Raw genomic sequence first — 18,206 nt, forward strand, 5'->3', positions numbered from 1 at the left:
TTTCTACTTGTAATTGCCATATTCATAGTTGGCCGGATACTTATGAATAAGCCATAATTGTTGTTATATATGCAGTTACATATAGTTAAATAATGAAACAGGTTTTGGATAAAGAAGATGATGGTATTTATTAGTAGAGGTGTACGGAGGAAATACATATGTTCGGCGTGAGAGTCTACGCGAGAGTGAGTCGGTACCTTAAGGTATAGCTTGTCAACTACAACCATAGCTATCTATATTAGCTATCTCTCAAACTACTAACAGTCGTGCGTAATTACGACTTTATACCCTTTTAACATACATCACAACTCCTCCCGCTTTAAGTATTTGTTTTCTGCGCTTTTCGACGCCAAACGCTCGGAACGTCTTACGGCTAAATCAGCTTTACAATCAATCAGTTGGTCGCAGTGACGCTTATGCATTTTGTCGTCAATTTTGACCTTAAATGTCGACGGCGTTAAGCGTTCTACAATTTCTGCCGGTACACGTTTTTTATTACCGGCATTGTACACATCTGCCAAAACGGTATCGCCAACATTTAGTGCAGGGTTTCGAGAACCGCTACAATTCCTTATTTGCGCCTCTTGCTTTACTTTGATTGTGACGTCTGCGCTCGGACGCAACTTATCAAAACGCGTTCGTAGCTGCCGTTTATACATTAAAAATGCAGGGCTTTTGCCTGTAGTGCAGTGCGAGATACTTCTGTAATCGAACAGGAAAATATCTATTGCTTCATCCAATCCTCTTCCTCCTTTTACAATTTTATTTATTTTGTCTTTAAAAATACCGACGAAATTTTCAGCTGCACCGTTAGTCGCTGGATGATACGGTGGAGAAAAAGATTGTTTAATACCTAATTCTGACAAAAATTTTTTAAATTTTTCGCTTACAAATTGTCTACCGTTATCGGAAACGATATGTTCCGGTAATCCATGTCTCGCAAAAATTTTTCTCATACTACAAATTAATTTTTCCGCAGTTGTGTCCGTCTTAAAATCTATAATCTCTGGCCATTTTGAGTGCGCGTCTATCACGACTAGCAACATTTTATTATAAAATGGGCCAAGAAAATCTAGATGTACTCTACTCCATGGTTTTTCGGGCCATGGCCATGGTGTTAACTGTGTTTTAGGCGGATTCTTTCGGTCTTGCATACACGTTACACATGAATTTACCATAAATTCGATATCAGCATCAATACCTGGCCACCAGATATACGATCTTGCTAGTGTTGTAATTTTTACAATTCCCAAATGCGATTTGTGAAGTTCCTTTAAGATATTCGGTCTTAATCCTTCCGGTATAATTAAACGATGCCCCCATAAAAGACAACCATTATCTACCGAAATTTCTAGACGTTTATTGAAAAATATTTTTTCGTCTTGCGATAGTATATCTGTGTTCTTTGGCCAACCATTGATTACAAAATTTTTAATTTTATTTAATAATACCGCTTTTTCGGTTTCGTTCGCTACAAGTTTAATATTTACATTTTCTAAACCTTCTTGTATATAATACAGCGGCGTAAAATCCCTCTCAAAAATATCTGTATCGTCTTCTATCGGTAACCTTGACAAGGCATCACAGTTCCCGTTTTGTTGTGATTTAATATACTCAATATTATATTTAAAACCTGATAGAAAATATGCCCATCTTTGCAGTCTGTTAGCTGCTGTAAGAGGGATACCTGTTTTTGAGCCGAAAATAAATTTCAAAGGCTTGTGGTCTGTTCTCAACGTAATTTCTCTTCCGAAAATATAGTCATAGAATCGTTTAAACCCGAAAACGATTGCTGCCGCCTCTTTGTCTATAATCGCTCTGCTATTTTCTTTTTCTGGTATTTTCTTTGAGGCAAAAGCAATCGAACGTTCAGTGCCATCGTCGAATTTATGCGAGAGCACTGCTGATAGATCGTAAACCGAAGCATCACATGCTAAAATTAGTTCTTTCTTTTGATCATAATGTGCTAATATAGTTGGTGAAACTATTTCTTTTTTTACCCACTTAAACTCTTCCTCGCATTTTTTTGACCATACGAATATTTCTTTACCGGCGCATTCGTATAAATTTTTTAATTTATTAGCACGATTTGGCAAAAATTTTGCATAAAAATTTACTAATCCTAAGAATGATTGTATTTGTTTTTTATTTTCAGGTTGCGGCGCTTCTAAAACCGCTTTCACTTTAGAGTATGCCTTGTGCAAACCATTTTTGTCGATAACATGCCCTAGGATATCAATTTTATCTTTCATGAAATTACATTTTTCTTTGTTAATTCTTAAACCGGCGTTTTCCATTCTTTTACAAACTTCTTTTAAATTTGCTAAATGCTCGATATCATTACTACCTGTTACGTAAATATTATCCAGGTACGAAATCGTATTCGGAATACCTCTTATAATATTTTCCATAATACCTTGAAATTCACCCGGGCAGGTCGAAACTCCTTCTGGCATTTTCGTATATCTATATAATCCTTGGTGCGTTGTTATTGTTAAAAACTGTTGACACTCTTTTTTTACCGGTAATTGCATATACGCGTGCGGCATATCGAGTTCGGAGAATTTTTCACCACCTTGCATCGCAGCAAAAATATCTTCGATACGCGGCAACTGATTTTTATTAACGATAACGCTCGGGTTCAATGTTAATTTAAAATCGCCACATATTCTGACCGTTCCGTTTTTCTTTACTATCGGTACGATGGGTGTAGCCCATTCGCTAACTTCTACCAGTATAATGTGTCCTAGACGGTTTAGTCTATCTAATTCTTGCTCTATTAGCTTTTTCATCGCATATGGTACGTGTCTTGTCTTCAAAGCCGTCGGCGTTGTATTTTCTTTTAAATGTATGTTTAACTCTTCTTTATTGAAACACCCCGGTGTGTTTCCAAATAAAATTTTAAATTCGTTAGTTATCGAACTTTCGACCGAATTAATATTAAACATTGAAAAATTCGAAAATTCTCTCAGAGGCCACAATCCAAACATTGCTAACCAACGCCTGCCTATGAGCGGTGAACCAGTACCCTTGAAAACAAAACAACTCAACTTGAAATTCTTGTTATTGAATACGACCTTCAAGTTCTCTAGTGAGCCCAACGGTTTTATTACTCTATCGTCGTAACAAAATAAATTCCTTTTCTGCTCGACCAGTTTAATATCTCCGAAAAATTTATCTTTTGTTATCTTTGACATTACTGTTTCATACGTGCCGGTGTCTATCTCGAATTCGACTATCTTATTGTTTATTTTCAATTTTAGCCTCATCGGCTCCGCTTGAATATTATATAATTGATTTACAGGATTATCATTACAATCGCGCAATGAAAAGAAATCGTGCTCGCTGCACGTACACTTGTCTCTGTTTTCTTCCATTGCCGATGTATCTGCTTTTTTTTCCAAGAATTTAACCGTTGTCTTACCCTTTTCCTTGCAGACTGCCGCCAGATGACCCCTCCGATGACAAACATTGCATTCTTTCGCCTTATGTTTGCATTGCGATGTCATGTGACCTTTTTTTCCGCAAACATAGCATGTTAAATTTTTTTGGTTTTTTTCATCTTGCCCGTTATTTGTTATACCGGTAGTCTTCTTTAAGTGCTTAAATTTATACACGTGATCTTTACTTGTAGTCACTTCCGGTAATTTCATCGAATCTTTAGCATTTTCTACTGCTCTTTCTCGTGCTAGCGCTTCTGATTTTGCGATATCATACTTAAGTCTTTTTTTTTGAACAATTCTATCTTTGTGTCGATGTCTCTTAAACCACACACGAATTGGTCTCTTAGAGCTTCCTTAACATCCTTAAAGTTACAAAATACCGCCAGCTTTTTTAAGCGTGCCGCAAAATCTGCCACTGACTCTGTTTGCTGCTGCCTAGCCTGGTGAAAATTATGCCTTTCCATAACCTCCGAAGGTGCCGGATTCAAATGTTGCTTAAACAAATCTTTTAATTCGTCGAAAGACTTTTCTTTCGGCTTTGCTGGCGCACATAAATCCCTTATCAACTTATATGCTTCATTATCCAGTCTCATCAAAAATACTGGCACCCTTTTTGCTTCTGGAACATCCTTGGCGTCGAAATAATTTTCTAAACGTTCAATAAATGTGTCCCAGTCCCCTTTTTCCAGACAAAACTCTAGCTTCGTTGCTTCACTAGCCATTGTGGTTTCGCTGTCGCTATCGCTTACTATTTCACTCTCACTACTAATGTCAATTTTAACTCCTTTTTTCTCGACTACTTCAATACAATCTTCAAAATTCTCTTCTGTAGCTTTCTCTTCTACCTGAACTTTAGCCGCTTTTTCTGCCTCTTCTCTAATTGCGTTTTTTAACAGCTTCCTTAAATCGTCGAGTTTCTGGCCTTTCTCGTGCTCGATGTTTCTTTTTAGTAATTCTTCGATAACCTGATCTTTATTCAATTCGTAAAACCAACTAAACATATCACTGTTACTTTTTTGCACGAGCACATATTAATCGAAAAAATTTACTCAGGCCGGCACTTAAAAAATTACTTTTTTTTTACCAAAACCGCAAGTTCGAGAATTGATCCTCGTCGCCAGTTGTTATATATGCAGTTACATATAGTTAAATAATGAAACAGGTTTTGGATAAAGAAGATGATGGTATTTATTAGTAGAGGTGTACGGAGGAAATACATATGTTCGGCGTGAGAGTCTACGCGAGAGTGAGTCGGTACCTTAAGGTATAGCTTGTCAACTACAACCATAGCTATCTATATTAGCTATCTCTCAAACTACTAACAGTCGTGCGTAATTACGACTTTATACCCTTTTAACATACATCACAATTGTTATTATCGATATTAAATTTTGTTGATTGTTAAAATGAATTGTTAAATTACATGTTTTGAGTATATAATAAAAGTACTTTACGATGATGTATTTGTGTTGCCACTTTGCACCCTTTTTACATGATTAAAACATAAAAACAACTTTGGCCGAACACTTTTTCCCGCAACTGTACATAAATCTTCTGTAGGTGGCCACCGCGGTGTCTCAAAAACGTTTTATCGTATACGACAACACTATTACTGGGAAAACTTAAAAGATGATATCCAATGACGTATCCAACAATGTCTTGAGTGCCAGCTTAAAAAGCTCACCCGCTTACAAACGAAACAACCCATGATAATAACAGACACGTGTGCCTCGGTTTTCGATAAAATAGCAATGGATATAGTAGAACCGCTAAAAAGAACTCCTAAAGGGTGTGAATATATTTTAACACTACAAGATCACCTAAGTAAATTCTGTCTAGCTGTACCTTTGTATGACACTACTTCTAGCTCTATTGCTGATGCCTTCGAAACCCATAGGGGAAGTGGCTTCAACCGAGACAAGCGTATCGCATTGATATATTTGCGTATATAAATTCCAAATTCGTATTTGTTGAACGTTATATTAAGACCCAAATGAAAAACTTATATATAGAAGTAGTTATGCAGCGATGTCATCAAGAACGTGAAATTCTTAAAAATGCATTAGCTATAGCCGCACAGTCATCGGATCAATTTGCATACAATCTAATGAAGGGTCTGGATATATGGCCGTGGTGGCTGGAGAGGTGATACACGTTATAAAATGTATTGCTACTGATGTTAAAGTAATACAGAGTGAAGAATGCTACGCTGAATTAAAGGTCAGCCATAACAATGAAACAAAATTTATGACTCCGAAGACTCATATTTTAATGAGTCATGGAACTCAGGTTGATTGTAATGTTTTACTGACAACTTCTTTTGTTTCAACGAGAATTGGTTTAAATTCTTGCCTCGCCCCGTAGATGCTAAAACGCCTGAAATCCTCAAACCCTTCGCAGAAATGACGTGGAAATACCAAGACATTCCCACATTGGCCACTAGCGGCATTTATACTGAAGCAGATTTGGAGTATTTACTAACCGAATCATGTCTCCCCTGGAACAACCAGCAGTAATAAACGATTTTATCAGAGAAATTCGTGGTCATCCTACTAAGGATACCGAAGGAACTATTGGAAAGTTACTGAATGAAAATGCTATGGAACGTCTAGTTAGTAACGCCTGGATTTCGAATTTGGTCCAAATTTACGACTTTCGGTACTGTGAGTGCTGGATTTATTGCCATCCTATTGATAATACAGGTACTGAAAAAAATAATAGACATTACAATAAATGTAATTGCACTACACAGCATCTATGGTTGGTCATTTCATTTATTCGGAGCAATATGGAACAGCCTCACTACCTTCCTGATTCACTTGGCTAAATCCTCACCAGAAAAGAATGTTAAATTTGGTCAAGAACTATTACCTACAGCTCTGAAACCAGACCAAAAATATACGTCAATTTCCACCATTGAGGACGAAACCAACCAGAGGAGCCATGTACCAATTCCATCTCAACCTACCACTGGTTATTTCTCGCCCAAGCATTGATTTAGTATTCTCATTGATCCATAAATAATAACTTTTAAGCATATATAAGAATTGAACATTCTTCTTAACGATTACTTCTCCTCGTTACACTCCTAAAGTAACCGTTTTAGTATGGGGGTGTGACGGCGGACCATTTTAAAATTTTCATTTTTATAAGAATATTTTTTTTGTATAGCATCTAAGACAAGCGCGAAACGAGAGCAGTTGCTCAATAGCGAGGGGGACCGAAATGAGTGTCGCGATAAGAATTTTCCTCGAAAAGCAATAAAATCCGTACTGCATCCGAGCCAGCGTTCTCTCACGCATGCAAAGAGCGCGTAGCCCCCTTGCACGTGTTTAACAGGCGTCAACATGTCGATGAGAGGAGAGAGTCGTAAAACCCCGACTACATCCTGTATGCTACTTTTCTCAACGGATTTTTCCTCCTTTTAAGATGCTCGAAAATTTAGCATTGAGATGAAATAAAATTTAAAATTATCCAAATGTAATTATTTAACTTTCGCAATACATCCCAGATAATTCTTCTGATACGACTTCTTCTGATATGAATATGACTTCTCAAACCTCTCATCGAGTTCTCACTGCAAAGTACGGATTAGATAGAAAATAAGAAAAACAGAGAAAATCCAAAAAAATTATATATGTGCACTATGTTGTTGAACAAATTTTTATTGTAAGAAATTAGGAAATAATCGTCTTGTTAAGTTACACAAGTTTTTTTTCTTGTATTAATACTTCGATTAAAACTTAAATAGAATTGCATGATTAGTGAATAATTTAATAAACCACCCATACATCTGTACAATACAGCGTGCGAAATAATAAGATTATACTTTATTACTTATTTTCAATACAAATTATATACTTATAATTATTTGTAATACTTATTTTCAATACAAATTATAATCAACTGTAATTGCGGAAAAAAACCTACAATATTGTCCCTAGCACTAAGTAACTTGTAAGTTATTGAGTTTATACAAAAAATAAATTTTAAGTTATTGTAAATCCGCTTATTGGATAAATCGTGGTTAAGAATGGTACTCGAGGAGCCATCTCGCGAGCCAAGGCCTGTACCTTTGCGTCCGCCCCCCCCCCGATTTTCTCCACACTCCCGCTCCAATTAGGGCCCGAAAACCCAGTGAGGAAAATGAGAAGAAACAAACGAGCCAATGAACGCATCATCGCTTGCTCCACTCCTCCCGAAACCAAGACGCTGAGAGAGGGACTCACCACCCAGCCACCCCCAGTGTATAAAAAGAGCTGTACGAGCCTCGAGAGGTAGAGTGTGGAGAAAAAAATCAAGTGTAAAAGAAAAAAATCAAGCAGTTGAGGAAATACCAGGCAGTGTCAAGGAAAAAATCAAGAGAGTTGAAGAAAAAATCACGCAGTGCTATCAGTGAGGAGCAGGAAGTCAAACAGCTACGCGGAACGAGAAAACAAGGGAAATCAACCAATTTAAAATAAGGACGCGCAGGCCGAAAAAGGCGTATTATTCAATAAAAAACAGTAAGCAAACAAAACAATTTTTATTTCCTTTTTTTTTATCTTTCTTTCTTCTAATTAAGAAATAGCTCGTGTCCCTCTCCCTTTTTCTTTTTTTTATCTGGAGAATTTTGTTAGGAAAACCCGGTTACTACTATTGACAGGACCCGTGGTGCTTCTCGTCCAAGAATTACGACTTTCGATAGGAATCTAAAGGTAGAAGTATAGGCTCTGTGGCACTGTTCCCCTCGGTTAAGTAAATTTCTTAACAAGTGATCCACGCCAGTTTAGGCGACATCGAAACTCTGAAACTGCGCTAAGCCTCAGGCGCACCTGAGCTGTGTCGTTGCCACGACGTCACAGTTGTATTAACAATCCCCCACATGCTGAGCATCTAATGCAAAATCAATGTTCTTCTTCCTTTAAAGATTTTTTTACAATTTGACTAGAGTTTCTTTGGAGAGTAGGAATCATCTTGATTTTTCCGAAAATCTTTTCAGGAGTCAATCGTTCGGTAGTGCTCAAGAAGAATATATCGACGAAGCATTTTAAATTTTTTAGTAACTGTTCTTTGTTTTTTATAAAAAAAATTAAAGAAATGGATAATACACAAATAATAAGTACAATAAATGCTATGATTATTTTCATGGTTAATGTAAGTATTTTATATATATTCTACTAATTATTTAAGCTCGCGTTTTTATAATAAATTTTTATAAATTTAATAATTTTTTAGACTTCACCGATTCTGTTGGCAAGTTTGCTGACAAGTATATTTTATTTTTTATTGATTTCTATTTTAAGAGTGGTAAGTATAACAAGCATTTTTATATAATATAAATATAAAAATATATTTATTTTTAATCATTTCATTTTTTCTTTTCAGCTTAATATAATCGTGCTGGATTCGTCACATAGGAGACATATTCAGCATGTACTAGAAACAGTTATAGAGGTATGTTTATATATATATATATGATTACATTTAAATATATAAATATTTTTTTGTTCTTAGTTAGAGCGCGATGTCGAGAGATCCGAAAGGTTAATGTGGCAACTACCATCGCAGGAATGGGCTGCGGCTGAAAGAACTGCGGCCGAAAGAGCTGCAGCCAAGAGGACTGCGGCCGAGAGAGCTGCGCTCGAAAGGGCCGCGACCGAGAAGGCTGCTGCGCTCGAAAGGGCCACGACCGAGAGGGCCGTTGCGCTCGAAAAGGCCGCGGCCGAAAGGACGGCAAAGGCTACAAAATATGTGGCTGTAAAGGCTAAAAGGGCTGCTAAAGCTGCAGCCGAGAAGACGGCGAGGGCTGCAAAGTCTGTAGCCGAAAAGGCTGCGAGGGTTGTGGCCGAAACGACAGCTGTAAAAGCAGCAAGAAAAAGATGTGTAAGTCTTCCACTAAAAAAGAAATTTTTTAAGGTAAGATTATTTATTATAGGTAAATAAATTTTTTTTTATAACTATATTAAAAAAAAATGAATATTATTTTTTAAATGAACGATGCTACTGCTGCTGTAGATAAGCATCCAATGAGTAGCATTGAAAATGCCCTTCTAAGGGCAAACACCGCTACCACCAGCAACAGCAGCATGATTGTTATCGCCACTGCTACCACCAGCACACAGAAAGTGGTACCGAACGTAAAATCAATAGAAAACATCACGGACCCGAGCGTATTTTCCTTTTTCATTAGTAAACCCACACGTACTACCGAACCATGTGGGAGGAAAAACAATTTAAAAAAAAATTGTGTATTTAATAAAATGTATTATAATTAATTTAATTAATTAATTTAAATTAAAAAGAGTATCTCTCTCTCCCTCCCCCCTCTCGCTCGTTCTTCTTCGACAGTTAGTGTATGCGCTTTCATACTTTTCCGTTTTAGAGGAGGCTCAGCATAATCAAACATCACCACCCCTCTCCCTGGGCGCCGAAGGTTGGCATAACCCACTGTTTTTCACTCCTTCGCTTTCGAAGATACTTTGGAGATCCGGAAATCAAGTTTGCTACGACATCCCTGACACTGACAGGGAGTCGGAGACTTGTTAATTTAAGACGGAGACCCTCTCGAAAGGAGTGCCGATCTTTTCAAGGTTCAACGCTCAAGGAGAGCGAAAGTAAAGGCTTGATCCTCGGTTTGGGCGCAGCGGGACTCTAGTTGTCCCGACGTCTACCGCGTCGGAAGCGCGCGGCATACAAATCTTATGAGATTTGCTTGACTAGGTACCACTACCCCGCAGAGGCCAACCCAAATTGGGATGTCAGAAGAAAGACCCAGCTAGGACAGTCAGAGGACATTTCTAAGACGATCAACCAGCTAAGCCTCTCCTTCTGGGTCCATTCAAAAACATCCCACCCTGCGTACCTGTATTTTAAGGAATTGCTCCCACGACTCACAGGACCCTCGCTTCGACGTACCACGGCACGTCTTCCCATTGCGTTTCGATCATTCCCGCTCACGCTGGTGGGTATCCGTCATTCGAAAAGTTGTTTCCCGATTATCGCCCCAATTTCGGATTTCATTTTCTATGGAAAGGCTTTTTTTGACTCGCTAATAATGATCTTTACTCTTTTGTTCAATATTTGTTGACTTTGGGTCGGGGTTTGGCCGATAAGGTGACTCCTCAGGCAGCTTTCAGTATTCGTGCCAGTCATGCCATTCATTCGAATCAAGTTCCGAAATTATGCTAAATTGGGTGTTCTAATTAGCGTTCGAATTATTGAACTTTAGAATTAGATTCTAAAGTTCAATGTACAAAAATTAGCGTTCAAAAATGCAAACTTTATTTAGCTATTCGAAATTCAAAAATTAGTTTAGTCATTGTGCGAGTTTTGTCCTCTGGTTAGGAACCTTGTAAGAAGCGGCGTCTTTCTACTGTAGTTGGTAAATACTTTTTTGCGCTGTCTTTTCTTTATAGGTGCTCCTTTCCTGGGCTTTATGACTTTTCTGGCAAAGTCTTCAAAGACTGTAGATTTTCCTGCTAGATACTAGGGCCGTTTCAGGGCAAGGCCATGTATGGCCTTCCTCTTTAACAGCCTCTATTAATGGCTTTCTTAGTTCCCTTAATTCTTCGCAGTCCAAGAAAATATGGCTTTCGCTTTTTATTTCTCCACAACTACACAGTTAGTCCTCGTATAATCCTCTTTTATGGAGGTATGACTTAAAAGCACCGTATCCAGTCATAAACTGTACTGTATAGTGATTAGGATTTAGCCATCACTTCTTTAATTTGTCGTTGATTACTGAGGAATAGCAGTACATTCTCCTGCAATTTGTGGCTGACTGCCATCTCTCTTGCCATACTCTTTCGATTTCATCGCTGATGAGTGGTATGGCTTTCGAGATATTTAGTCTGCCAGATCGAAGTTCTTCCGAGTCTATTCGAATACCGTGCAGTGTTATGCAGTGTTATCCCTTTCCTGACGCAGTACTTCGCAACTCTTCCGTCGAGCTCAAGAGTTGGGTAGCTGCAAACACGTGCGCCGCTTCATAAGAGATCGATTTTTAAGCTTTTAGTGTTTTGCAAAGAACTAATTGCTGCACTCTTTCTAAGGTAGATTATTGTTTGATGTTTATTCTTTGCCACCAGCCCGCAGCGGCGTATATAACTTTCGATACTAGGTAGCCATTGTATATCTTTTTCATTGAATTGAATTTTAAGCCCCAGTTCGCTTTTGCTTTTGCTGACTTTTGCACTGCCAATTTCATTTTGTCAGACTTGCACCAATTCGTCATTATATCAATGACTTCTTGGGCTTATCTTTCAAAATCAATGCGTTTCGTCGCCTTAATGATGGGAAACACATCGTCTGCATAGGCTAGTACTTCATATCCTGCATCCCTGATTGCACGAAGTGGTTTGTCAAAGATGACATTCCAACCGACAAAATGTCCAAAGATTGATCCCTGAGGGCACCCCATCGTTACTTTTTGTAATATTTCTTCGAAGTGAGCATGTACATATGCCTACCTCTCGGACATTAAAGTAACTCTGGATGAGCTTGTAGATGTTCTTCGGACAATTTCTTTCTTTCAATTGGGAGAGCAAGCTTAGCCACCATAAGGCATTGAATGCTGCTGAGACGTCTAGCAGAATAGCGGCTACGTACTTGATCGACGGATCAAATTCTGCCTCTTCTACTATTTCGTATAGTCTTTTAATGGCATCCTCTGTGTATCTATTTGCTTTAAAGCCAAATTGATCCTCCAAAGACCAGTCCGGGCTATTTAGAATGTTGTACATTCTTTGAATTATAAGCTTCTCGAGTGTCTTCCCAGCTATGGGGAGTAGACATACGGGTCTATATGATTTAATCTCGTTCTCAGGTTTCTCAACCCCTTTGAGTAACGTGATTAGCATTCCACTTTTCCATCTTCTGGGGAACACTCCGTATTTTAAGCAGGCGTTGAAAAGTCGCGTCAATTCCTGGTGCAATGGTTTTGCATTAACAAGCATTTCCGATTCTATTCTATCTTTGCCTGGTGATTTCGCTGTCTTGTTCGCTTTAAGGGCCATTTCAACTTCCCTTATTATTAAAGACGTTATGTTGCCGGTTACTGGAACCTCCCGTATACGAGGTGTGATTAAAAAGTAAGGTGAATTTTGAAATTTAGCGGGCTACGTCCGTTCGATCTTCGACTTTTTTATTTGGTTATGTCGGTACACTCGTCTAGAACATACGTTCCAAATTTCAGCTTTGTAGTATGTTTGGTTTGTTTGTGAGAGGCATCAAGGTTAGAAGTGTTTTGCGTGCTCCACGATTTGCTGCTGCCTAAAAACATGGATCAAAGAGTTTGCATGAAATTTTGTGTGAAAAATGGAATCAAATGTTCCAAAACACTTGAAATGCTGAAAGTGGCATACGGTGAGTTTACTTTAAGCCAAAAAAATGTTTACAAGTGGTATAAACTCTTCCAAGAAGGCCGAGAAGACACCAACGACGAACCTCGTTCTGGACGCCCCAGCACATCAACAACTGATGAGAATGTTGAAGAAGTGAAGAAAATAGTGTTGGGAAATCGTCGAATTACCATTAGAGAAATTGCTGATGATATTGGCATCTCATTTGGTTCGTGCCAATCAATTTTGACGAGTGTTTTAGACATGAGACGTGTGTCAGCGAAGTTTGTTCCGAAATTGCTCAATTTCGACCAAAAGAAACGTCGCATGAGCATCGCCCAAGAGCTACTGAATGACGTCAACGATGATCCAGATTTACTCAACAGGGTTATAACAGGTGACGAAACATGGGTATACGGTTATGACATCGAGACTAAGACTCAATCGTCCCAGTGGAGGCATTCTGGATCACCAAGACCAAAAAAGCACGCCAAGTTCGATCAAATGTAAAGGTTTTGCTTATAGTTTTCTTTGACTGCAGGGGCGTGGTGCATCATGAGTTCTTGCCACAGGGTAGAACAGTAAATAAGGAATATTATCTGCAAGTTATGCGCAATTTGCGCGAAGCAATCCGCCAGAACCTCCGAATTTGTGGAAAAATAAAAATTGCCTTTTGCACCATGATAACGCCCCTGCTCACACATCGTTGCTTGTGCGCGAATTTTTGACTAAAACCAACACAGTAACGATGCCACAGGCACCGTATTCCCCAGATCTGGCCCCCTGTAACTTCTTCTTGTTCCCAAAACTGAAGAGGCCCATGAAAGGACGGCGTTTTGCCACGATTGAGGAGATAAAGACGGCATCGAAGGATGAACTAAACAAGATCACAAAAAATGATTTTTTGAAATGCTTTGAGGATTGGAAAAAGCGTAGGCACAAGTGCATTATATCCGAGGGGGATTACTTTGAAGGAGATAAAATAAAAATTGATGAATAAATAAATATTTTTTGAGAAAAATAAAAATTCACCTTACTTTTTGATCATACCTCGTATATCTGCAAATCTCCGCATGTGCTTCATTTTCGCAGTTTGGATCATCATCAGGCATTAGTCCTTCTAGTAGAGTTGTTTCTTTCCAGTCTTTTGTTACTGATCAATTACAGTTCATCGTGCACATCGTTTTTGAGATTTTGACTTTATTAGATGCTCGTTTGTACGGATACGCCCAAGCATTCTTTTTGCTTTCAATAGTGCAGAAATCTCGCCAGCTTTTGCTTTTGGCTCTTTTAATAGCCGCTGCATATTCGGAATTCATTTGACTCAATTTTTCAAGTGACCTCTGGAGGGCTTTCCTTTGATTTCTATTCGGTTCTTCCTTGTCCTTCAGAGCGATGATTTTTCGTTGTGTAAAATGTTTTATCACTGCTCGAAACTCTGTTTTTTCCATTTTTCAAATAAACCAATAACTTTTTATTCAACCCACACTTACAAAAAACGACTTAATGAATCGAGCTGAAACTTTGTACGATATCTAGTTAGTAGTATTGCTTGCCATCAATATCAGAATTTAAGCGTGACGAACGCCATCTCTTGGATTTTGTAAAGACTTATTGACCCCCCCCCCCTCGTATATTTTATATAAAGTCCGACACTAAAGGCTTCATGATCTTGAAAGGATCGTCCATTGTTTACTGTTTTCAATAAGCATTCTAAATCAGCATATATAATAAATGGAACCATTTTTTTTCGATTGTAATGATTAAATTTGAAAAGGAAAATTAGGTAGATTAACTCTATATTTATTTAATTTTGAAAAATCTGTCTCATGAGTGTTCAATTTTTCTTTATCATTGAAATAGTAGAGACAGCGTTCACATAGATAAATTTGTGAAGTATGTTTTGTTACTTGACTTTTAACAAGAGGAGATAATTTTTTAATCCATATATAGTGGAATTTTAATTTGAAATTGTCATTGTTATTTGAACTATTAGATTTTTCTATTTCATTTTCATCAATATAATCACTTTATTGTAGTAAAAGAGTTTGTTTGATATCTCTGTCGTATTCCTCTACTTAAGTTAGGCTGTAACACATATTCTCCAAGAGAATTCAAAGCAGTAATTATTATATTTTTCCATCTAATAAAATCATCCTTATCAGCATCTGAATTGTAATAGGCTTTTCATAAATTGCGTACTGTATTTTTAAAATAAGAAATAGAAGCTATTGTAATGGAAATGCGAATAGGATAACTACTACTACTACTACTACTGCTGCTGCTGCTGCTACTGCTGCAGCGCTATAATAGAGACGGAAGCACTTGCTATAGCCGCCAATAGTAGCAGGCAGTAAGGCTGTACACCCACTCATCACACAAAACCGACACATCTGATTGACTGTTCGAAAATTCTCTGGGAGCATGAATGAGGGGCCCTATAAACGGGCATCTGGCGAATGCATGTGAAACCAGAGGATAACGGATTAGTCGATCAGACACAAAGCAGAACTTTACCAGACGGTGGCGAGAGCAATCACGAGAGAGTTTACCCTAGATTGTGTGTGTGCCGAATCTGGAGGGTACAATCGTAAAACCAGTCTCGCACTCCTGAGCCGCCAGTAGTTGGAGGAGGTCGGACCCAGCTTAGCCAGCATGGGAGGCTCGCCCTACACAATGGTAAAGCGCCTAATTAGCGCCAAATCTCGCTCTCTCTAGTAATGCCGATTGACGATCGGAAGGGCCCAGCTGCAGGAAGGGGGGGGGGGGGGGAACGGTCGAGGCCACCAAACTCTAGGCACGCTCAGTCAGGGGGTCTACTCAGGAAAGATTGCAGGACCCACTATACCTGGTAATTAGTTCTGATCACTAACACGTAAAACACATAGAATGAAGGAGATGAAAAGGAGATGAAAGTTAATGAAAATTTTGCAGGTAGTAGAGTGCTGCCTGCGTCCATGGACTCAGGAGAGTGACTCAAGCTGCCCGGCTGCCTCGTTACACTAGTAGGAAACCTAGCTGTGGACGGGTAATTGCGACAGAAAAAAGGACAAGGTTGACATCGCCAGAATCCTAGGACGCTGTGGAGGGTAAGATGCGAGAGCAACTGCTCACCATACACAGCGTCCTAGGACAAATGACGGAGAAAACGTACATCCAAAGAAACGTGAGTCGCATGATTACGAACGGTATGGCTGAGATATATGAGGCTGTAGAAGTTTGCATGTATGAACTGAAGCGAATGCGACAGATCAGACAAAAGACGAACGTAACGGAAAGACGTAAAGAAACTCCAGGACATAAAAGGAGACGGCTAAAACAGATCACAAGCCCAGACCAGGTGGATGTCGAAAGACGGAGAACAGTTTTAGACGTTGCTGCCACACAGCAAACGCCGGGGGTGAATGCCGAAAACCGACAGACACCTGACGAGGGGAACACCACGCATACCACTCAACAGACTCCTTCGAAGGATGTTGAGATGAGAGCGGAGGTGTCAGAGGACCGGGCCACCATCGTAAAAAAGAAAAAGAAAAGGAACAAGAAAAAGACCGACAACGAGATGATACAAAGGACGACAGACGGACACAGAAGCTGAGGATCGGAGTGTCCCAACCTGAAAAAAAGGCGCGGGACCATTCTGATCAAGCCAGCGAAAGGACAACTATACGCCGATGTCTTGCGAACTATCAGACTGAAGGTAGACCCCAAGACAGAGAAGGTAGATGTTCGAACGATTAGAAAAACCAAGGACGGTGCTGTATTGATGCGGCTGGAAAAGTCGCAAGGACAGGACTTCCAAAGGATCCTTCAGAACGTATTAGGACAGACCGCGACAGTAAAAGACTTAACTTCCAGGGTGACGCTGGAGTTTGCTGACTTGAACTACGTCACGACGGTACAGGACATCGTGAACGCGATAAATCTCGAACTAAATACGGACTCGGAACGGAAAGTGCATATTTTTGCGCCAAACGCATATGGGAATGCGCGAGCCGTTTGCGAGTTCGACACGACGGAAGCAACGAGACTGATAGGCAAAGAACGCACCAAAATAGGATGGATGAATTGTCGAGTTCGACTCCGCATTCATCCTCAAAGATGCTTCAACTGCCTCAGGTACGGACATACGCGGAGGGAATGCAAAGGGCCGGACAGAAAGAACTGCTGCATGAAATGCGGACAGGCGGGTCACGTGAGCAAGGAGTGTAAAAACACTACTGACTACTTCCTCTATAAGGAGATAGAAGGACAGAACCTGGCCTACTTGCCTAAATCAGGCGGTTGCGCCGTATACAGAGCAGCACTGATGGAAATGAAGACGAAACAGAAAAAATAACCCTGACGATACTACAATGCAATGTGAATAGGAGTAGTGTAGCACACATGATCCTCTCTGCGAGTCTCGGCAAGCGGGTCCGGGGCGGACTATGTTTGGGTGAGGGTGGGCACTGTCGTTATCGTCAGTATATACCTGTCACCGAACTATTCCGCGTTAGAGTATGCCAACAGACTCGTAGATATCGAAGACGCCGTGAGGGATATACGCGGAAATACGATCGTGGCGGGCGATTTTAACGCACGGGTGATTGAGTGGGGTATGCCCTCGACAAATAGACACGGACGACTGCTACTAGAGATGGCCGCGAGGTTGGAACTAATAGTGGTGAAGGAGGGAAAGACGGCGACATTTAGACGACTGGGGTGGAGTCAATCTATACCAGACGTGACTCTCGCCATAGACAGACTACTGACGCGAATAAGAGGATGGAAAGTGATCGAGGAATATACAGCCAGTGATCACCAATACATCATCTTTGTTGACAGACGAAAATACGACTAGACGAAGAGGTAACGTGTTACCCCCTCTACGATGAGACACGAAACACCTGAATAGAAAAAAACTCGACAGACTGCTGCCAAACGCAGAGCCTTTTACGGAAACCACGCGAAGTGGTACTGACCGTGACTCGGCGGAGAAGTTAGCTGAGGAGGCGGAAAAATACCTCCGTTACCTATGCGAAGCTACGATGCTGAAAAAACGATACGGATGCGACCGGCGACAGATGTACTGGTGGATGCAAGAAATTGCAGACATCAGACGCGAATGTCACCGGCGACGTAGACAGGCACAAAGACAAAAAAACAGACATGATGAAGAAACCTCAGAGGCATACAAACTTGCCAGAAAAAGGCTGAGACAAGCTATAATGGACTGCAAACGACAATGCTGGACACGACTGACAGACGAGGTGGATCCGGACCCGTGGGGGATGGGTTACAAAATTGTGACCCGGAAACTACGAGTAGGCGTCCGAGCTCCATCGGAGACAAAAGACCCTAGGACAATGGAAAAGATAGTTGAGGGTCTTTTTCCAATGCATCCTGATAGAATCGATGACACGCACACGGTCGAAAAAATGGAATGTCCTTGCTTCACACG

The 18,206-nt window shown here is 39.9% G+C and overlaps 1 protein-coding gene across 1 annotated transcript; it reads right to left on the reverse strand.

Annotated features, from left to right (window-relative positions):
• Nucleotides 1–302: 302 nt before the first annotated feature.
• Nucleotides 303–3,509, reverse strand: LOC131665453 (uncharacterized protein K02A2.6-like). The gene has a single exon (XM_058937334.1). It carries the CDS (start codon nt 3,507–3,509, stop codon nt 303–305), a length of 3,207 nt encoding a protein of 1,068 aa, XP_058793317.1.
• Between the last annotated feature and the right edge of the window lie 14,697 nt (nt 3,510–18,206).

This window comes from Phymastichus coffea, unplaced genomic scaffold (assembly GCF_024137745.1).
Source record: "Phymastichus coffea isolate CEN01 unplaced genomic scaffold, Cenicafe_Pcof_1.1 PCOF00051, whole genome shotgun sequence".
Classification (NCBI taxonomy): Eukaryota; Metazoa; Arthropoda; class Insecta; order Hymenoptera; family Eulophidae; genus Phymastichus; species Phymastichus coffea.